General features: G+C 49.1%; 1 protein-coding gene across 2 annotated transcripts; it reads right to left on the bottom strand.

Moving 5' to 3' along the window:
* Window positions 1–363: 363 nt before the first annotated feature.
* On the bottom strand, window positions 364–21,761 carry BCL7B (BAF chromatin remodeling complex subunit BCL7B). 2 transcript variants are annotated; one of them, XM_003318671.5, is made up of 6 exons: window positions 21,508–21,761; window positions 16,179–16,254; window positions 7,561–7,657; window positions 3,896–4,066; window positions 1,949–2,028; window positions 364–1,405 (listed from the first exon to the last, which is right to left on the bottom strand). In XM_003318671.5, the coding sequence occupies exons 1-6, from the start codon at window positions 21,597–21,599 to the stop codon at window positions 1,313–1,315; spliced, it is 609 nt and encodes a 202-aa protein (XP_003318719.1). In that variant the 5' UTR covers window positions 21,600–21,761; the 3' UTR covers window positions 364–1,312. The 2 variants fall into 2 exon arrangements, with proteins under 2 accessions (XP_003318719.1, XP_003318720.1); XM_003318672.4 differs by lacking the exon at window positions 3,896–4,066 and having other exon boundaries at window positions 21,508–21,712.
* Between the last annotated feature and the right edge of the window lie 768 nt (window positions 21,762–22,529).

Genomic DNA, 22,529 nt, shown 5'->3' with positions numbered 1-22,529 from the left:
TACAGGCGGGAGCCACCGCGCCTGGCCTGGTTTTTATGTTTTAATTTAAAAATATTGTTTAGATAGAGATAGGGTCTTGCTGTGTTGCCCAGGCTGGTCTCAAACTCCTAGCCTCAAGTGATCCTCCTGCCTCGGCCTCCCAAAGTGCTGGGATAAGAAGTATGAGCCACCGCGCCCAGCGAGAAGCATAATTTGAACTACGTGACAGCTTCAAAGGGAGGCTAGAAATCACTGTCATGAAGTCCACACTGTGGGAGTGAAAGGATGGGCAGGCCCAGCCCACAGTGACCCCAAAAGCACTCAGCCACCACCCCCACCCCGGCCCGCAACCTTCAAGAAGGAAGCACTCAGATACCAACAGGACATATTTCAAATAGTTTAATTTTAAAAATATTCTATTCAGTGCTAAAATATGTCTTCACTCACTGTTGCCCATTTCCATTTTCTTAAACTTTTTTGAAACAAAAAATAAAATCACAAAGTTCAATTCAACATGCAGATTTCAAAGAAAAGGGAGCTTTCTAGAAACTGAGCTGAAGGGGTACTGTGGGGGATGGGTACTGTTGTCAGAACCTCAAATTCTTGCTGGGGCAGTTTGTGACAGGAGGCAGGGATGCTGGAATGACAGGTAGAGGTGAGAACAAAGAAAGCTGCGTGTGTGCGGACGTGTGTGCTGAGGGCAGGGGATGGGGACGGCGGCCACAAAGGGCTGTCAGCAGCTAGGGTGCCCGTGAGAGGTAGGACCACCTCAGGCATGGGCAGAACTGGCAGGACAGCAAGAAATCTAGACGGACTCTCTGCCCTTGTGTGGAGAAAAGCCCTTCCCTTCCCTCCAATGTCTCTACCCAGTCCTTCTCCAACAGCAGCCTACAGGGCCCCCAGTCCTAGGGGAAAGTCCGGGAGTCTACAGTCTCCATTCAAGTTCAAGTAACCTGAGGCACACTCTCTTCTAGAGGGTGCCTTCCACATCTCTCTCTTCTCGCAGAAGCTGCCAGCAGCTCCGTCCAGAGGTTCTGGAGCAGAGACTGCTGCCTGGAGGTCACAGATGAATCTTGGGGTGGCCGATGCTCCAGCCAACTTGGGGTGCAAAAAAGACATGAGCGCTCCTCTTCTCGGGAGCAAGTAGACACAGGTGCCAGGGTCGGGAAGATGATGCTACAGCCCCAAGTCCTACGCCAGCCTTCCAGCCCGGAAGGCTCATGTGTGCAGGCTCTTGACCCCAGTGCTTGCCCTTACCCCAGCAACGCAGCGCGGCCAGAACCAGAATGCAATAAATAGAGGCAGGGCCAGGAGGCGGAGGGCCGGGACGGTGCTAGCTTTCTGACGCCGTCTGCGGCACTGTGGGTTGGTCCACACAGAAGCGCTTCAGGGGCGGGGCACCTGAGTCTTCCTCTTCCTCAACGACCTAGGAGCAGGCAGAGCATGGAATGACAGGGCCACCCCTCCCAACCAGAACCTTCCCACCCACCCGAATTATAATGGGATGTCCACTCTGCTCCTTCCAGCAGATGATCAAACATCCTCCCCTGCCTACAACCCTGGGACTCATTTCCGGCGCTGCAGATCCAACCCCACATCCACAGTCTTTCCTGGTTTTTTGACTTAGAAACTGGGAAGCCTGGCCGGGCACAGTGGCTCACGCCTATAATCCCAGCACATTGGGAGGCTGAGATGGGTGGATCACTTGGGCTCAGGAGTTCGAGACTAGCCTGGCCAACATAGTGAAACCCCATCTCTACTAAAAATACAAAAATTAGCCAGGTGTGGTAGTGGGCGCCTGTAATCCCAGCTACTCAGGAGGCTGAAACAGGAGAATCGCTTGAACCCAGGAGGCAGTGGAGGTTGCAGTGAGCCAGGATCGCACCACTGCACTCTAGTCTGGGCAACAGCGAGACCCTGCCTTAAACCAAAAAAACAAAAAACTGGAAAACTCAAAGTGATTGCTTACCTGTGTCTCTAGTGGAACTGGTTCTTCCTTGGTGAGGGTAGGAGGTTCATCAGCAACTTCCGAGGAGGGCAGGGAGGGCTCTGAAAAGGCAGCAGGGTCGGCCTGAGGGCAGGGCTCCCCTGAGGCCTGGACCTGGGGGAGCTTCCTTAGAGCTGTGTGGAGGTGGCTTGGTGAGGAGGGGAGAATACTGGCCTGAGAAGCAAACATTCATTCAGGGCCCAGCTGGACCAGGTCACAGCCAAGAATGGTGGAAGGGCAAAATACGGCTAGACTGCAGAGGGCCATCTCTGCTGGGCTGGAGATATCTGGAACCGACAAAGCAGCTCATCTTGTCATCCTCTAGCCCAAACATCACAACTCTAACCCAATCTCCCAGTTTTCTGAGAGTTGCTATGAGGACTAGATGAAGTAATAAAACACAGGAGCTAAGAACAGCACATGCCAAATAGTAAGAACACAATAAATATTAACTACAATTGGCATTTCCCATGGAGAAACAAGTTCCATTTTGTAGTTGGCTGTTAACAGGTCACAGCACAGGAGAAGGTAACAAGGGCCTAAGACACATCTATATATCCATATTATAACAAGAAACCTGGGTCGGGCATGGTGGCTCACACCTATAATCCCAGCTACTCTGGAGGCTGAGGTGGGAGGATCACTTGAAGCCCAGGAGTTCAAGACCAGCCTGGGCAACATAGTGAGACTCCATTTCTACAGAAAATTAAAAGAAAGCCAGGCATGGTGGCAAAGGCTTACAGTCCTACTACTACGGAGTCTGAGGCAAGAGGATCACTTGACCCCAGGAGTTCAAGACTGCAGTGAGCTAGGATTCAGCCACTGCATTCTAGCCTGGGCAACAGAGCAAGACCCTATCTCTTTAAAAAAAAAAAAAAAGAAAAAAAAATTTAGCATGTAATGCAGACAGCATAAATGCTGAAAATAGAAGGACTTAAAGTGACATTCATTCCAACAGTTACTAGACTGGCTATGTGATCTCAGACAAGCGATTTAACCTTTCTCTGTTTTTTTTTTGAGATGAAGTCTAGCTCTGTCGCCAGGCTGGAGTGCAGTGGTGCGATCTTGGCTCACTGCAACCTCTGCCTCCTGGGTTTAAGTGATTCTCCTGCCTCAGCCTCCCGAGTAGCTGGGATTACAGGCTTGCGCCACCATGCCTGGCTAATTTTTGTATTTTTAGTAGAGATGGGGTTTCACCATGTTGGTCAGGCTGGTCTCTAACTCTTGACCTCAGGTGATTCACCCACTTCGGCCTCCCAAAGTGCTGGGATTACAGGTGTGAGCCACCGCGCCAGGTCTTTTTTTTTTTGTTTGTTTGAGATGGAGTCTCACTCTGTTGCCCAGGCAAGAATGCACTGGTGTGATCTCAGCTCACTGTAACCTCTGCTTCTTGGGTTCAAGTGATTCTTCTGCCTCAGCCTCCGGAGTAGCTGGGATTACAGGCACATGCCACCACGCCCAACTAAATTTTTTATGTTTTTAGTAGAGACGGTTTTGCCATGTTGGTCAGGCTGGTCTTGAACTCCTGGCCTCAAGTGACCCGCTCACCTCGACCTCCCAAAGTGCTGGGATTACAGGTGTGAGCCACCATGCCCAGCCCAATTTAACCTTTCTAAGCTTTGAATGTCCATTTTCCTCATCTGTAAAAGAAGACAATAGCTGCCACCTCACAGGATTTTTGAAAGAATTATACCAGGCGTCAAATACTCAAGTTCCTTCCACACAGCCTGGCACTCAACTCTAATGCTTGTTTTCTCCCTTCCCTCTGTGAAAGGGGAAACTATAATCATTCCTAAGCTATCGAGAAAGGGCTTGGTGCTGCCTGGCTCTGAGGTGCTCTCTTGAGCCTGTTACTCTAAAGACGAGACACAACAAGAGCAGAAAGCAAGGCCCTTCTAGGAAACTCATCCTCGGCCAACCACGACTCACCCTCCAGGATCTCCTGGCCCAGCGTTGGGGGCTGGGAGTCATCCGTGCGGAAGTCGGAGGTGTGTGCTGGGCTCAGGGACTCACTCTGCTGGGGGCTGGGGCTTGAGTTGGTGCTGCTGTCCACCTTAAGCTGATAGACGTCAGACACGGAACTCTGGTTGCTGTTTTCGTCTGAAAACCAAACAGAACAAAGGCAGCAGCTGAGCGTGGTCATTTTCCTCAAGAGGAACTCTGGACAGAGCCAAGGGCCTGGCATCACTTTAGGCAGCCAAGGATACAACTGAGTATAATAATCATTGTGCCCTGCCTACACGACATAGATTCTAAGCACCAGAGGCAGCCAGAATCTTTATGTTTATGCAACATTACACTTTAGGAAGGTCAGGATATGCTTATTAAACTCTTCTTTATTATCCACTGATTGCAGCTTGTGGAAGGGAGGGATGTAGCTGTGTCTCTGGTCAGTACTTCTCAATCCTTCTCACATCATAAGATGTGTAGAAAATGACATTTGTCAGGCATCCTTGGGCATCTGAAGGAGGCTGGTGGTGTCTGAAGGTGGTGAGCTCAGGCTTCGGCTGCCTGACTGCCCCAAGGACTGACGGATTAGCACCTGGGAGTTCTGCCTGAAGGCTTAAAGTCACCATCAAGGTGCAAAACTTAAGAGTTACCAGGCCGAGGCCAGGCACGGTGGCTCACGCCTGTAATCCCAGCACTTTGGGAGGCCAAGGTGGGCAGATCACAAGGTCAGGACATCGAGACCATCCTGGCTAACACGGTGAAACCCCGTCTCTACTAAAATTACAAAAAATTAGCCGGCTGTGGTGGTGGGCACCTGTAGTTCCAGCTACTCAGGAGGCTGAGGCAGGAGAATGGCATGAACCTAGAAGGCAGAGCTTGCAGTGAGCCGAGATCGCGCCATTGCACTCCAGCCTGAGCAACAGAGCGAGACTCTGTCTCAAAAAAAAAAAAAAAAAAGAGTTACCAGGCCGAGTGCAGTGGCTCACGCCTGTAATCCCAGCACTTTGGGAGGCCAAGGTGGGCGGATCACTTGAGGTCAGAAGTTTGAGACCAGCCTGGCCAACATGGTGAAACCCCGTCTCTACTGAAAATACAAAAATTAGCCGGGCATGATAGCACGCGCCTGTAATCCCAGCTACTTGGGAGGCTGAGGCAGGAAAATCGCTTGAACCCGGGAGGTGGAGGTTGCAGTGAACTGAGATCGTGCCATTGCACTGTAGCCTGGGTGACACGGCGAGACTCCGTCTCAAAAAATAAAAATTAAAATTAAAAAAAAAGAAAAAAAGTAAGAGTCACCAATGCATTCCTCCGCTGCACCTACAGTAGCCAGTCACCAAAGTGTTTCCCCCTCCTGCTCTGGTATCATTTGTGCTCATTCCTTCCTCTCCTACTGCTTCAGTTCAAGCCTCATTATCTCCAGCCTGGCCTCCTGCAACAGCCACCTACCTCACTGCCCTGCCTCCAGTCTCATGTACCTTAAACTGAACTGCAAACCACTGCCAGAGAGACCTTTCTAAACCCTTTGACGCTCCACTGCTGCCTAAGGGAGAAATGTCATACCCAGTATTTTTTTTTTTTTTTTGAGACAAGAGTTTCGCTCTTGTTGCCCAGGCTGGAGTGCAATGGTGCTATCTCAGCTCACCACAACCTCTGCCTCCTGGGTTCAACTGATTCTCCTGCCTCAGCCTCTCGAGTAGCTGGGATTACAGGCTTGCGCCACCACGCCTGGGTAATTTTCTATTTTTATTAGAGACGGGGTTTCACCATGTTGGTCAGGCTGGTCTCGAACTCCTGACCTCAGGTAATCCACCTGCCTCAGCCTCCCAAAGTGCTGGGATTACAGGCATGAGCCACCACGCCCAGCCATACCCAGTACTTCTTAGGAGAGGCAGGAGCTGGCCTTATCGCAACATAGGAAGTCCTTTCTGATCTCTGGCCTCAGTGCCTATTGTTCTCCTACAAGCATCCTCAGCTCCAGGCAGGCTGGACCCTAACCCAAGAGCTTCGTCATGCATGGGTGCTTCTGCCCAGCTGTTCCTTGGCTAGGCTGCCTTCTCTTGTCCTGGAAAGCCTCAGACCTCCCAACACAGCCCCAACATCACTTCTTCCGCAGAGCCCTACCTCCCTGGCTCGCATAGGTGGAAATGCCCACCCTCTCTTACTCTCCTGTGATAGCCTGTGCACGCCTGCATTTATCATTTCGCACGCGTGCTTCCTCCCATGAGCCTCTGTGGACAGGCTCTGTGGCTCACTTGTCCTTGACTCCCCAGTGCAACGCATGGTACCTGCATACAGTGGGAGTTCATTAAGTGTTTACTAAATGAAAAGGAGGAGATGGTGGCCAGACTGAGGAAATGGAGCCTCATATGTCTCCCAGAGCCTTCTGACTACTGAACACACATTGGTGTTCCCTTTCCAACAGCACATGGTTGACCTTGGTGGGGCCTGGGAAAGAGGTGGGGAAGGAATAACTACACGCTGGGTTAGCTCCAATCTGGTTTTGAAGAGAAAGTCATAAACTCATGCTAGTCTTGACTCCTATAAAGACCTTTAATACCCACACTAAAATGGAAGTAGCATTTTGTCACCAAATGAATAAAACTGTCACTTTTGAGCTTAGACAAAACACTGTTCCTCCCTGAGCATCAGTTTCCTTAAATAGGGATGATAATAACTGCCTGGTTTATATCACAGGCTGATACATGGGTAAAAATGAGAAAGTAAAGTAAAAGTGCTTCGTAGACAGTACCTAGCAGGTAGGTGTAAAAGGCAGTATCATGACTACGGTGATGATCCGGCGGGATTGGTTTAGGAGGCAGAACATGTCCTAACAGTGGGTAAGCAGAAGCTTCGGCTTTGGGTAGCCTACTCTAAGCGACTACGATAAAACATACAGTCTAGGCCAGGTGCAGTGGCTCATGCTTGTACCTTGGGAGGTCAAGGCCGGGGGACTGCTTGAGGCCAGGAGTTCACAACCAGCCTGGACAACATAGCCAGACTCTGTCTCTACAAAAAATAAAAAATAAAAAATGAAGTACAATCTAAAAAAAAGCTTCTGATTCAGACAACCAGGACCTGACATGGAGTCTGTCACTTACAAGTTATGTAACTTTAGACACGTAACTTAACCTCTCTGAGCCTCAGTTTCCTTAACTGGAAAATGAGAATACCATTACCTATCTTGCAGAGTTATCGTGAAGTTTAAATGAAAAGATTTAGGTCAAGTGCCTAGCAAAATACCAGCGAAACAGCAGGCACTGAATTGATACACAGAATTCTTTTTTTTTTTTTGAGATGGAGTCTCACTCTGCAGCCCAGGCTGGAGTGCAGTGGTGCGATCTCGGCTCACCGCAACCTCCACCTCCTGGGTTTAAGCGATTCTCCTGTCTCAGACCCCCGAGTAGCTGGGATTACAGGCACGCGCCACCACGCTCAGCTAACTTTTTATATTTTTAGTAGAGACTGGGTTTCACCATATTGGCCAGGCTCGTCCTGAACTCCTGACCTCAGGTGATCTGCCCGCCTCAGACTCCCAAAGTGCTGAGGTTACAGGTGTGAGTCACTGCACCTGGCCAATTCTTCTTATTAATGCGTTCATCCAAGTTTTCATTCTCCTGCAAGGAAGACACAGAGATGCAACTCACCCTGGAATTCAAGAAGGAGAGAGGAATTGGCTGAGGCATCAGAAGGAAAGCCATTAGGTTCTCGGGCTGCTGAAATGTTCGATTTTGACTTTTCTTTCTAGAAAAGGAAAAAAAGAGGAATATGACAGAGCCAAGCAGGAGACTCACAGAGAAGGAGGAGGGTGCTATGTGACAGACCACAGAGGTCTGGATTAGGACTGAACAGGAAAAACGACAGCAGTGTGAGAATCCAAGGACCCAAGGAAGAACAGAATCCTGGACAAGCCACTTCTCCTCAAGCCTCAGAAAAATGAACCCTTCCAGCAGGAATACTGTGAATCATAAGCAACAGGCAGATACATACACTTCGACTAGAACATCCCATAGTATCCCTCTCCTGCCCTGATCAAATTGCGCCAGGCAACCCTTCTCTATACGAATGCGCAAGAAATACAAAACACTCATTTGAGAAAGATTCCTGTTTCAGTAGCAGAGTGGGGAAAAAGTGAGAGAAGAAGGAACCTCATGTAACACAGACAGTGACAGGACAAATGGGCCCAGGCTGGCTCTATTCCTGATCCGTCATCCTCATCCATTCAAAATGACCACCCCAGCCGGGCGCACTGGTTCACGCCTGTAATCCCAGCACTTTGGGAGGCCAAGACGCATGGATCACCTGAGGTCAGGAGTTCAAGATCAGCCTGGCCAACATTGTGAAACCCTATCTCTGCTAAAAATACAAAAATCAGCCGAGTGTGGTGGCATGTGCCTGTAATCCCAGCTACTTGGGAGGCTGAGGCAGGAGAATTGCTTGAGGTGGAGGTTGCAGTGAACCAAGATGGCACTACTGCACTCCAGCCTGGGCTACAGAGCGAGACTCCATCTAAAAAAACATAAAATAAAACAAAAAATAAAATAAATAAATAAATAAAAATACAAAAATGAGCCTGGCATGGTGGCATGTGCCTGTAATCCCAGCTACTCTGGAGGCTGAGACAGGAGAATCGCTTGAACCTGGGGGGTGGAAGTTGCAGTGAGCCGAGATTCCGCCACTTCATAACAGCCTGGGCGAAAGGGCAAAACTCCATCTCAAAAAGAAACAAACAAAAAAACCCAAAAAACAAAATGATCACCCCATGTTTATTTTTACCTATAACATTTGTTTCAAGAAAGATGTAGGTTATAAGTGCAGGGCAACCACAGTGGGCAGGTAAGCACCAGCTTGCAACAAGAAAGCCCAAGGGCCAGGCACAGTGGCTCATGCCTGTAATCCCAGCACTTGAGGAGGCGGAGGTGGGAGGATCCCTTGAGCCCAGGAGTTTGAGACCAGCCTGGGCAACATAGTAAGACCCCATCTCTACAAAAAAATAAAAAATGAGCCATGTATGGTGGCATAGGCTGGTGGTCCCAGCTACTGAGAAGGCTGAGGTGGGAGGATCGCTTGAGCCTGAAAGTTTGAGGCTGCAGTGAGCTATGACTGTGCACTCCAGCCTGGGCAACACAGTTAGACCCTAACTCAAAAAAAAAAAAAAAAAAAAAAAAGCCCAGAGTAAATCCAAGCATATGAAAATGAGAGCATCCCAAAAGCCAAAAGTTTAAATCTGAGTAGCCTCAAATTTACCAGTTCACACTTTTTATATATTTCCGGTAGATGCATTATATTAGTAACGTAATTTTTGTTAATAACTGAATTTTTTGTTTGTTTTTTGAGACAGAGTCTTGCTCTGTCACCCAGACTGGAGTGCCGTGGCACAATCTCGGCTCACTGCAAGCTCCACCTCCCAGGTTCACGCCATTCTCTTGCCTCAGCCTCCCGAGTAGCTGGGACTACAGGCGCCCACTACCACGCCTGGCTAATTTTTTGTATTTTTTAGTAGAGATGGGGTTTCACCATGTTAGCCAGGATGGTCTCGATCTCCTGGCTCCAGGATGGTCTCAATCCGCCTGCCTCAGCCTCCCAAAGTGCTGGGATTACAGGAGTGAGCCATTGCACTTGGCCAAGGAAAGGGGGTTTTCTAGCAGCATCTACTCCTGTCTATACACAATGCCCAAGAGATTTAACTGCTTGACCTTTGACCCCTGTGGGTAATGGCCAGAGCCAGGCTGGATGGGGGAATAAACAGTTGCTCCGGAACCACGCCCCATCAACTCCATGAGTTTGGCATCCTAGAACTTCTTGGGATGGCTGCTCTCAGATAAAGGCAGAGTCCATAGAGTTGGTGCTAGGAGGTTCCCTGGAGCCAGAGAGGACAGCAGAGAGCAAAAGGGAGAGGCTGAACCCTGAGGCTAACCTCGACCTCCTAAATTCATTTACAGAAAGGAAAACTGGCCAGGCGCAGTGGCTCACGCCTGTAATCCCAGCACTGTGGGAGGCCGAGGTGGGCCGATCACGAGGTCAGGAGATTGAGACCATCCTGGCTAACACGGTTTTCACCCGCCTCCACTAAAAATACAAAAAAATTAGCTGAGCGTGGTGGCGGGTGCCTGTAGTCCCAGCTACTTGGGAGGCTGAGGCAGGAGAATGGCGTGAACCCAGGAGGCAGAGCTTGCAGTGAGCCAAGATCGTGCCACTGCACTCGAGCCTGGGTGACAGAGCGAGACTCCATCTCAAAAAAAAAAAAAAAAAAAGAAAAACTACGGATCAGACTTCCGTCCTCCTCGTAGTTACACATTACCAGCCAATGCAATTGAGAGTCCCAAGGGAATAAAAGGTGAGTGCACGCATAAAACTCACCAAAGATTGGAGGAACACAGGCACCCTGATAAACAGAACAGTCTGTACCAGAAGGAGCAGAACTGAAATTAAACATGGATTTGCTCAGAAAGATAAGGATAATATTGAAAAGTTGTTTTAGCCAGGGGCAGTGACTCATGCCTGTAATCACACCACTTTTTGGGAGGCCAAGGTAGGCAGATCACTTGAGGTCAGGAGTTCGAGACCAGCCTAGCCAATATGGTGAAACCTGTCTCTACTAAAAATAGAAAAAAATTAGCTGGGCATGGTGGCACATGCCTGTAATCCCAGCTACTCAGGAGGCTGAGGCAGTAGAATCATTTGAACCTGCGAAGTGGAGGCTGCAGTGAGATGAGATCATGCCACTGCACTCCAGCCTGGGTGACACAGCGAGACTCTGTCTCAAAAAAAAAAAAAAGTCATTTTGAGGAAGAACCAATTGAGGCAATTTGTTATGAAAAATATAATTGCTCAAATAAAAATTAAGTGAATGAGGTTAATTGAAATACATACAGCTAAATAAAAGATTAATGAGCAAAAACTGCGTTGAGAAACTCAGAATGCACCAGGAAAAGACAAGAAATGAAATGAATGAGAGAAAAGTTAAGAAATAAAGCAGTTGGCCGGGCGTGGTGGCTCACGCCTGTAATCCCAGCATTTGGGAGGCCAAGGCGGGCGGATCACCTAAGGTCAGGAGTTCAAGACCAGCCTGACAACACGGAGAAACCCCATCTCTACTAAAAATACAAAAGTAGCTGGGCATGGTGACGCAAGCGCTACTTGGGAGGCTGAGGCAGAAGAATCACTTGAACCTGGTAGGTGGAGGTTGCGGTGAGCTGAGATTGCGCCATTGCACTCCAGCCTGGGCAACAAGAGCAAAACTCCATCTCAAAAAAAAAAGCAAGCAAGCAAGCAGCTGCGTGGGTGCAGTGGCTCACACCTGTGATCCCAGCACTTTGGGAGGCCAAGACAGAAGGATCGCTTGAGCCCAGGAGTTTGAGACCAGCCTGGGAAATACAGCAAGACCCTGTCTCTACAAATAATTTAAAAGTTTGCCAGGCGTGGTGGCACGTGCCTGTAGTCCCCGCTACTTGGGAGGTGGAGACATAATGATTTTTTGAGCTCAGGAATTCGAGGCTACAGTGAACCATCATTGCACCACTGTACTCCAGCATGAGCTATGGAGTGACACAGTCTCAAAAAAAAGGAAAAGAAATATTACAGGATATTTTGAGGGAATTCCTAGGAGATCAAAGATAGAATAAATGCTAAAGTTTCCAGGAAGCCAAGTGGATCACCTACAAAGACTCAAGCATGGGAATAACATCACATTTCTTAACAGCGACACTGGATGTACAATTCAGTAATAGCTTCAAAGTGCTGAAAGAAAATAATTTTGAACCTAGAATTTCATATACAGGTAAAATCATCAATTTTCAACACGAAAGTGAAACAAAGATATTTTCAGAAAGTTTTCCCCACAGAAGCTCTCTTTGACAAAACTCTTGAAGGATGTATTCTAGCAAAAAGAAAAACAAATGTAGGAGAAAACAGTAAGAAGTCGGTGCATGAGGCTGAGCACAGTGGCTCACACCTGTTACCCCAGCACTTTGGGAGGCCGAGATGGGCAAATCACTTGAGGTCAGGAGTTCAACACCAGCCTGGCCAACATCATGAAACCCCGTCTCTACCAAAAAATACAAAAATTAGGCTGGGTGAGGCGGCATGCACCTGTAGTTTCAGCTACTGGGAGGCTAGGCACCAGAACTGCTTGCACCCAGGAGGCGGAGGCTGCAGTGAGCCAAGATTACGTCACTGCACTCCAGCCTCAGAGTGACACCCTGTCTCAAAAAAAAAATGTAGGTGCGTGAAATTTTAGGCGAGCCTGGGCACAGTGGCTCACGCCTGTAATCCCAGCACTTTGGAAGGCAGAGGTGGGCAGAACACGAGGTCAGGAGATCAAGACCATCCTGGCCAACATGGTAAAACCCTGTCTCTACTAAAAATACAGAAATTAGCCGGGCTTGGTGGTGTGTGCCTGTAATCCCAGCTACTCTGGAGGCTGAGGCAGGAGAATTGCTTGAACCCGGAAGGCAGAGGTTGCAGTGAGCTTAGATCGCACCACTGTACTCCAGACTGAGCAACAGAGTGAGACTCTGTCTCGAAAAAACAAAACAAAATAAGGAAACAACAACAACAAAAATTAGCTGGATGTGGTGGCATGTGCCTGTAGTCCCAGCTACTCAGGAGGCTGAGGTGGGAGGATCACTGGAGTCCAGGAGACAAAAGTAGAAGTAAACCGAGATTACATCACTGCATTCCAGCCTGGGCGACAGATTGAAACCCTGTCTTACAAAATAATAATAATAATAAAAAAAGGAGCAGGCCAGGCACAGTGGCTCACGCCTGTAATCCCAACACTTTGGCAAGCCGAGGCGGGCGGATCACCTGAGATCGGGAGTTGAAGACCAGCCTGACCAACATGGAGAACCCTAGTCTCTACTAAAAATACAAAATTAGCCAGACGTGGTGGCGCATGCCTGTAATCCCAGCTACTCGGGAGGCTGAGGCAGGAGAATCGCTTGAAACCAGGAGGCAGAGGCTGCAGTGAGCCGAGATTGCGCCACTGCACTCCAGCCTAGTCAAGAGAAGCGAAATTCTGTCTCAAAAAAACAAACAAACAAACAAACAAAAAAAACTCCAAAAAAGAAAACTCCTGTTTCTGGTGGGAATATAAATTGGTACAACTACCATTTCAGCAAATAGTTTAGCATCAGCTAATATAGGTCAAAACATACATACCCTAAGACCCAGCCACTTTCCTTCCAAGAATATATCCTAGGAAAACTCATGTACATGTTGATGTGGATTCTGAACAAGAATGCTCACAGGGGCATTGTTCCTATTGGACCTAACTGTGGACAACCTCAATATCTACAGGAGAACCAGAAAAATAAACTACACTTAGCCATGTGATGAATATGCAGCAAAATACAGCAGAGAGAGCAATGGAAAGGAATGGGTAACTCCAAGGACAACATGGATGCATTTTACAAACATAATGCTGAGCAAAAGAAACAAGACACACGAAAATAGATACTTTATCATGCTGTTTCCATAACACTCAAAATGTTAGAGGCTGGTGCAGTGGCACATGCCTGTAATCCCAGCTATTTGGGAGGCTGAGATAAGATCCCTTGAGCCCAAAAGTTCAAATCCAGCCTGGGCAACAATGAGACCCCCCCACCATCTCTAAAAAAGGAAAAAGCGTGGGTATGATGGCTCATGCCTATAATCCCACCACTTTGGGAGGCCGAGGTGGGAAGATCATTTGATCCCAGGAATTTGAGACCTATCAGCCTAGGATGACATAGCAAACTCCCATCTCTCCAAAACAAACAAAAAAAAGAAAGAAAAAAAATTAGCTGGGCATGATGGCACATGCCTGTGGTCCCAGCTTCTCAGGAGGCTGAGGTGGGAGGATTGCTTGAGCCTGGGAGGTCAAGGCTCCAGTGAGCTGAGATCATGACACTGCACTCCAGCTTCGGTGACATAGTGAGATTTTGTCTCTGGAAAAAAATCTCAAAAATAATAATAAAGGAAAAACTGTTTATGAATGACTAGACAAGTGGTAAGAAAAGCAAAAGTAGGAGAGTCATTACCTTTAGAGGGACAGGAGGAAGAGGATGGGAAGAGCTGCAGAGAGGTCTGCTGGGGTCTTGGCAAAGCTGTGTTTTGCAGAGTGGTTCTCACAAGAGTGTTAGCTTTATATTTATTCATATACTGTACATTAATGTTTTATATACTTCTCTGTATGTGTTTTATATTTGAAAATTTAAAAAACAATTAGAAAAAATAAAGTTGGAAACAATCTGGGTATTTATCACCCAGAAAATATGTAGATAAAGGTACTCACTGCAAATAAGAAAATGCAATGCATGAGTCAAAGGTAATAATTCTATTTATATTTACAGATACATGGAGGGTTCTCAAAACAAGGTTGGGCCAGGCACGGTGGTTCATGCCTGTCATCCCAGCACTTTGGGAGGCCAAGGCAGGCGGATTACTTGAGGTCAGGAGTTTGGGACCAACCTGACCAACATGGTGAAACCCGTCTCTACTTAAAATAGAAAAATTAGCCAGGCGTGGTGGCAGGCGCCTGTAATCCCAGCTACTCAGGAGGCTGAGGCAGGAGAATTGCTTGAACCTGGGAGGCAGAGGTTGCAGTGAGCTGAAATTGCACCATTGCACTCCAGCCTGGCGACAGAGCGAGAGTCTGTCTCAAAAAAACAAAAAAGCAAAAAACCCCAAATTAAAAAACCAAAGTTGAACCACAGAGAATACAAAGAGGTTCTGGCAAAATACTGTACATATTTTTTTGTTTGTTTTTGTTTGTTTGTTTGGTTTTTTTGAGATGGAGTCTCACTCTGTTGCCCAGGCTGGAGTGCAGTGGCACGATCTCGGCTCACTGCAAGCTCCGCCTCCTGGGTTCACGCCATTCTCCTGCCTCAGCCTCCCGAGTAGCTGGGACTACAGGCGCCCACCACCACGCCTGGCTAATTTTTTTGTATTTTTAGTAGAGACGGAGTTTCACCGTGTTGGCCAGGATGGTCTCGATCTCCTGACCTCGTGATCCGCCCGTCTTGGCCTCCCAAAGTGCTGGGATTACAGGCGTGAGCCACCGCGCCCGGCCCACATATTTAAGTTTCGTTTAAACACAAAAATACACATATGAAACAATGCTATGTATTTTTAAAGAATATACAGGTATCCAAATACATCCAACAAAGATGAAGCACAAAGGTCTACACCAGAATTAGAAAGATGTATATACATATGATACACACAATACAGTGGGGGACTAATCACATAAGAGCAAGTATCAGCAAACTTTTTCTTAAAGGGTCAGATGATAAATATTTTAGGTTTTACGGGCCATTTGGCCTTATGGCAACCACTCAATCTGCCACTGTAATTCAAAAGCACCACAGACAATAAGGAAATCAGTGGGCATACTTATGTGTTTGGTTTTTTTTGTTTGTTTGCTTATTTTTGAGATGGTGTGTCACACTGTTGCCCAGGCTGGAGTGCAGTGGCGGGATCTTGGCTCACTGCAACCTCTGCATTACAGGTTCAAGCGATTCTCCTTGCCTCAGCCTCCTGAGTAGCTGGGATTACAGGTGCCTGCCAGCAGGCCTAGCTACTTTTTTTTGTATTTTTAGTAGAGACAGGGGTTGCACTATGTTGGCCAGGCTGGTCTCGAACTCCCGACCTCAAGTGATCCGCCCACCTTGGCCTCCCAAAGTGCTGGGATTACAGGCGTGAGCCACCACGCCCAGCCAGTTATGTTCTAATAGAACTATACTGACAAACCTAAGGAATACGCCAGGGCTGTAGTTTGTCAAGCCCTGGAAAAGAGGCTTGGGTTAAGGGAAAGGAATAAAGTAGGAAAATAATAAAGAGAGGCCTTGCATGGACCAATAACAGGGTACCTTGAAGTATTTTCCACTCAATTCTGGGCAAATAAATTCCTTTAATTAAAAGGCAATTAGGCCAGGTGCAGTGGCTCACACCTGTAATCCCAGCACTTTGGGAGGCTGAGGCAGGTGGGTCACGAGGTCAGGAGTTCAAGACCAGCCTGACCAACATGGTGAAACCCCGTCTCTACTAAAAATACAAAAATCAGCTGGGTGTGGTGGCAGATGCCTGTAACCCCAGCTACTTGGGAGGCTGAGGCAGAGAACTGCTTGAACCCAGGAGGCGGAGGTTGCAGTGAGCCAAGATCATGCCACTGCACTCCAGCCTGGGTGACAGAGCGAGACTCCGTCCCAAAAAAAAAAAAAAAAGAGGCAATCAAATAAAGAAATAAAGAAAATGGTATCTTTTGATTTTCTTCCACACTTACCTCCTTGCTGTCTGTCACAGGAACCCACTTAAATATCCTCAGGGACGTGTCACCCACAGTCACCCACTTCTTCTCCCTAAAAGAAAGACACTTCTTAGAACGGATAAAACAATGCAATGTGTTTTCTGTTCATCACTTGTGCTTTTCTACTACTCAGCAGATCATTCCTTCAATCTGGAATCCTTCTGAACTTCCTCTTGGTGGGGTATGGTAGCTCACACCTGAAATCCCAGCACTTTGAGAGGCTGAGGCAGGAGGATCGCTCAAGCCTAGGAGGTTGAGAACAGCCTGGGCAATTTAGCGAGACCTCATCTCTAAAAAAAAAATACAGGCCAGGCGCAGTGGCTCACGCCTGTAAACCCAACACTTTGGGAGACTGAGGTGGGCAGATCGCTTGAGGTCAGGAGTTCGAGACCATCCCAGCCAACATGGTGAAACTCTGTCGCTACAAAAAAAAACCAAAAAGTAGCTGGGCGTGGTGGCGTGTGCCTGTAATCCCAGCTACTCCGGAGGCTAAGGTGGGAGGATCCCTTGAGCCCAGGAGGCAGAGGTTGCAGTAAACTGAGATCACGCCACCACACTCCAGCCTGGGCAACAGAGACCCTGTCTCAAAAGAAAGAAAGAAAAAAAAAGGATGTGGGACATAAGGCTGGAAGGTAGCACACACAGCACCATATTCTTTTTTACTTGCATGCGAGTTACTTTGAGTGCTTTTCTCTTTACCAAATATATGAGTTCTATTACTACATTCCTTTTTTTTGTTTGTTTTAGTGAGACAGGGTCTCGTTCTGCCTCCCAGGCTGGAGTGAAGTGGCACAATCATAACTCACTGCAGCCTTGACCTCCTGGGCTCAAGCAATCCTTCCACCTCAGCCTCCTGAGTAGCTGGGACTAGAGGCGCACGCCACCACGCCCAGCCAAATTTTTATTTTTTGTAGAGACGGTTGGGGTGGCGGGGTGGGGGGGGGGAGGTCTCTCTTTGTTGCCCGCGCTGGTCTTGAACTCTTGGTCTCAAGCAGTCTGCCCACCTTGGCCTCCCAAAATGCTGGGATTACAGGCATGAGCCACCACACCTGGCCTCCTGTGTCCATTTAAAGACCCTTCCAAGGGGCAAACAATCTCAGGAGAGACACCTGCTGCTGGGGGGTATGGCGTGGTGGGTGGGAAATGTTAGGATCCTTTCCCTTTCTGGGTTACTAAGACTGCATAAAGAAAAAGAAAACTAGGCCAGGAGCGCTGGCTCACACCTGTAATCCCAGCACTTTGGGAGGCCAAAGTGGGCGGATCACGAGGTCAAGAGATCGAGACCATCCTAGCTAACACGGTGAAACCCTGTCTCTACTAAAAATACAAAAAAATTAGCTGGGTGTGGTGGCACACACCTGTAGTCCCAGCTACTCAGGAGGCTGAGGCAGGAGAATTGCTTGAACCTGAGAGGCGGAGGTTGCAGTGAGCTGAGATTGCGCCACTGCACTCCAGCCTGGGTGACAGAGCGAGATTCCGTCTCAAAAAAAAAAAGAAAGAAAACTAGTCTAAAGAAATTTTTAAATTTCAACTTTGAAGTTCAAAGCTTTGTAGAAATCCTGTCTCTTGCTGTGTTCCAAAGGGGTAAAAATGGCAGAGTTTATCAGTCCACTACACTCACGAAATAAGCAAGGGATAACCCTTGCACAAGGTCACTCTCTAAATGACTAAGGACCCCGAACTATGTACACCAGATTAGAATGCCACTGTTCTGAGCTTACCCACAGAGTGCCTTTGAAGTCTGCAAACAAATGTGTGGAGGAGATAGAACAAAGGAGACTTTTTTTTTTTTTTTTTTTTTTGAGATAGGGTCTCCCTCTGTCACCCAGGCTGGAGTGCAGTGGCGTGATCACCACTCCTTGCGGCCTCAAAATCCCAGGCTCAGGTGAATCTCCCATCTCAGCCTCCCAAGTAGCTGGGACTACAGGCCACCATGCCCAGTTAATTTTTTGTATTTTTAGTAAGGATAGGGTTTCACCATGTTGCCCAGGTTGATCTTGAACTCCTGGGCTCAAGCGATCCTCTTGCCTCAGCTTCTCGAAGTGCTGGGATTACAGGTGTGAGCCACCGTGCCCAGCCTCTCCTTCATTCCAAGAAGGTTATTCCCTAAGCATGCAGGCAGAGAACAAATTTGCTTATTTTAAGGTCCACCAATACCTTAAGAGGTACTTGCTGTCAGTAGGAACAAGGGTCAAATGCAGGGAACTGCTTTGTCACAGATCTGAGCCAACTTCTCAAAGAGTCAAGTCCAAACATGAAGTCACAAAAAAGCAAAAAAAAAGCAACTGCTGTTGTAGTTGTTGATGCTGTTCAGCAAATGATGACATAATAGGGCCGGGCACGGTGGCTCACACCTGCAACCCCAGCACTTTAGAAGGCTGAGGTGGGTGGATCACTTGAGCCCAGGAGTTCGAGACCAGCCTGGGCAATATGGTGAAATCCTGTCCTCACTAAAAATACAAAAATTAGCCGGGCATGGTGGCGCACACCTGTAGTCCCGACTACTCAGGAGGCTGAGGCGGAAGAACTGCTTGAACCCCAGAGGCGGAGACTGCAGTGAGCCAAGACCACGCCACTGCACTCCAGCCTGGGTGACAGGCAAGACTGGGTCTCAAAAAAAAAAAACAACAACAGATGACATACTGGGAGTGTAAAGAGACTGTGATGTAACAGAAGGAGCGAATTAAAGTCTTAGAAAATAACTAAAATTAATTCCTGAACAGACCACTCCATTTTCTCATTTATTCAACCAATTAGTATACAACAGGCTGTGCTAGGCCCTGGTGATGCAGGGAACAAGATCCACAGTCCCTGCCCTCACAGACCCTGTCTTATATCTGGAAACAGACATGAATAGCTCAATTCAAGATTAGTCACTTAATCATCAGGTTTAACCATATCAAATTGCTATTTTTGTAGGTTAATTAGTCAAATACAGGAGGCCAGGCACAGTGGCTCACATCTGTAATTCCAGCACTTTGGGAGGTCGTGGTGGGAGGACCACTTGGAAGTCAGGAGTTCAAGACCAGCTTGGCCAACATGGTGAAACCCGGTCTCCACAAAAATACAAAAAATTAGCTGGGTGTGGTGGTGTACACTTATAATCAGCTACTCGGGAGGCTGAGGCAGAATTGCTTGAACCCGGGAAGCAGAGGTTGCCGTGAGCCAAGATCGCACCATTGCACTCCAGCCTGGGTGACAGAGCAAGACTGTCTCAAAAAAAAAAAAAAAAAGAAATCAAATATAGGAAATGTCTTATGAGTCCATCTAATACAACTGTGGAAAGGTCTATGAAGGAGACTTGATCTAGATTGGGAATCTCAAGTGGTAAACCTAAGGAAGCAACTTTTGAGCTGAGCTAGGAGTTAACTCGGCAAGAGGGAGGAGAGGAGAGAGGAAGAATGCCAGGCGGCAGGAAGAGCAGAGTGACTTCATTGGTAAGACAGCGGGCATCCTGGGAAAGAGCCAGCCAAGTGAGGCAGGAAGGAGGGCCTTCTTCAGTATTTATCCTAAAAGCAAGAAGGGAACCACTGAAGCATTACTAGGGGTGCTAGGATAAGATGCACATTTTATATATTTTTTTACAGATGGGGTCTCGCTCTGTTGCCCAGGCTGGCGTGCCATGGCATGATCATAGTTCACTGCAGCCTCAACTCCTGGGCTCCAGCGATCCTCCCACCACAGCCTTCCAAATAAGGCTGTGCACTTTAAAAAGGTCACTCTGCTACTCGGAAGAGAGAAAAATAAAATCACTCAGTGCAAATGAACAGACTGGGGAATGAGCAAGAGCAGAAGCAGAGAGTTTACAGGGAGGCTGGTACAGAGTTCCAGGTGACAGGGGATGGCCCTTCAGCCTAGCCTGCTAGGGGCGGGGGGTCAAAAATGGGGAGAAGAGAAAGGTGTACCTGTTCTTAGGTTTCACCAAAACCTCGGAGGATTAAAGGTGGACAAGGAAAACCATGAATATGTTAAACTAATATTTATACTGAAACCCAACTATATATGAAGCCCTCAGACATAAAAAAGAGAAGGAACTTCCCTCTTGTGGGGAAATGGACAGATAAACACACAAATAAAGTCCAACGTACCAACGACCTTAAAGGAGGTAAAGGGATGGGAGGAGTTAAGGAAAGCTTCCTGGAGGGAGGTAACATCTACTTGAACTTTTATTTTCTGTAGAGACGGGGTCTCACTATGTTGCCCAGGCTGGTCTCAAACTCCTGGCCTCAAGCGATCCGCCCACCTCAGCCTCCCAAAGTGCTGGGATTACATGCCTGAGCCACCTCACCTAGCCAGACCTGGGTTTTTAAATTATTAGTAGTAATTGGCTATACAAAAGAGCTGACGAAGTTGGCTGTGAAAGTTTAATGTGATGACTCCGATACACACCGATATAGTATGTATCGGAGTTCCGGATACTAAACAGGTGCTCAATCGGCATCTTCCATGAACATTTTAGACACGGGGTCTCTCTCCGTAGCCCAGGCTGGAGTGCCGTGGCACGATCATAGCTCACTGCAGCCTCCAACTCCTGGGTCCCAGCAATCCTCCCACCACAGCCTCCCAAGTAAGGATGTGCACTTTAAAAAGACCACTCTGCTACTTGGAAGTGAGAAAAATGAAATCACACAGTGCAAATGATGAACGGACTGGGGAATGAACAAGAGCAGAAGCAGGGAAATTAGAGGGAGGCTGGTACATAGTTTGCAAAGGACTCTCCTGACAGCCGCCGGGGCAGCAAGAGAAAATGCCTACCAAGCTCGCGGCGCAGGGGCCGGTTACTGGGGGAAAGGGAGGGGTATCCCTCTGGATGACACCAGGCTTGCTCCCTTGACAGATGGACTAACCCAGAAACTCACCCAACTTCAACGCCTGAATACGCAGAGCGCTCAGCCTGGCGGGCTGACACCACTCCAGGGCTACTCGCTATTATCAAGAGGAAGCCTGGAAACGCGGGCGGGGCCACTGCCCAGGAAGAGGGGAGGGCGGGCCCCGGGCTGGGCCGGGCGCGGGCACCGAGGCCAGGCAGCTCCAGTCCGGGCCGGAAGCCGGAATCCCCTCCCAGGCGGCGCGCGGCAGCAGCCGCAGCAGGTGGGCGGGCCCGCGAGCCGAGAGGACCGCTGATTGGCCGCGGCCGGCGCGCCCTCTGACCTCACGCCGACGCCAGCGGCGCCCTCCTCCCGCCTTCTCCCGCAGCCCCCTCCCCCAGCGCCGGCCGGTCGGCTCCCACCTGACCCGCCAGTCCCGCGCTCCTCAGGGCCTGGATCCGCGACCCCCGCCAGCCCCCTAAGCTCCGGCCCCTCACCATTTCCGCACTTTCTCGATGGCCGCCATCACCTTCTTGATGTCGTCCTTGGCCCGGCTGCGGGTCTCCGCCCGGACCGACCGGCCCGACATGGCGGCGGCGGGAGCGGCGGGGGCCGGGGCACTGCTCCCAAGACACCGGGGATCGCGCGCCTCACGCGCCGCCGCCCGCCCGCCGCCGCCGCAGCGTCACAGCGGCCGTCGCCCCCTCCGTGCGCGCGTGCGCGAGAAAGCGCGCGCACCCGCCCGCCCCTTGGGGCTCACGGCCTCAGCGCGCCTGCGCGCCCCGCCCGGGGCGTCCCTCCTGAGTGCCCCGGGAGTCCCCTGAGCCCCCACCCGGGCCGGGGTGCGAGGCGGGTTGGGCGCACGTGCTTGTGGTCAGGGCGAGGTGCGAGGTGCCGCCGGTGGGCAACCTGGTTCTCTTCCCTGAGAGTTTGGAGGTCGGCTCCCTGCTCTGGCCAGCGTGTTAGGGACCTGACCCTGTGGAACCGCACTCCTGCGCCATCTCTGTCCTCCCGCCTCTCCTGCCCAGCACCTTTGCCCTCTGGCTCCTACGCTGTGCTCCAACCACGCCTTTCTTAAGGATGGCTTCCGGTCTTTGCACACACCTGTTCCTCACCTGGAATCCTCTCCTCTCTTTACCAGATGAACTGCTTTCCCAACATTCAGACCACATTCTTGCCTTTTCTCGAGTATCTAGTAGTCCCAAGTATTTGGGAGGCTGAAGCGGGAGGATCACTTGACCCCAGGAATTTGAGGCTGTCGTCAGCTATGATACGATCGCACCTGTGAATAGCCACTGCACTCCAGCCTGGGCAACATATGGAGACCCCATCTCTAAACGAGACCCCGTCTCTAAAGTAAATAAATAAAAAGATGTCTATTTTGTGCAAGACTCTGTACCTAAAGCTGAAGACATACGTGGTTTTGGTTTCAAAGAGCTTCCAGTTTGTTTATTTATTGAGACGGAGTCTCGCTCTGTGACTCAGGCTGGAGTGCAGTGGTGTGATCTCCGCTCACTGC

Source organism: Pan troglodytes, chromosome 6 (genome assembly GCF_028858775.2).
Source record: "Pan troglodytes isolate AG18354 chromosome 6, NHGRI_mPanTro3-v2.0_pri, whole genome shotgun sequence".
In the NCBI taxonomy this organism is placed as follows: Eukaryota; Metazoa; Chordata; class Mammalia; order Primates; family Hominidae; genus Pan; species Pan troglodytes.
The sequence above is the reverse complement of the archived record's forward strand: the minus strand, read 5'-3'. Positions and strand labels throughout refer to the sequence as shown.

Bases quoted from the DNA above. Each gene is read 5' to 3' on its own strand.
- BCL7B (XM_003318671.5), bottom strand. From the start codon at position 21,599: ATGTCGGGCCGGTCGGTCCGGGCGGAGACCCGCAGCCGGGCCAAGGAC. The intron at 16,255-21,507 runs GTGAGGGGCCGG...TCTTTCTTTTAG, and splicing joins ATCGAGAAAGTGCGGAAATG to GGAGAAGAAGTGGGTGACTG. The intron at 2,029-3,895 runs GTGAGTCGTGGT...CTGCCTTTTCAG, and splicing joins GGGCCAGGAGATCCTGGAGG to AGCCCTCCCTGCCCTCCTCG.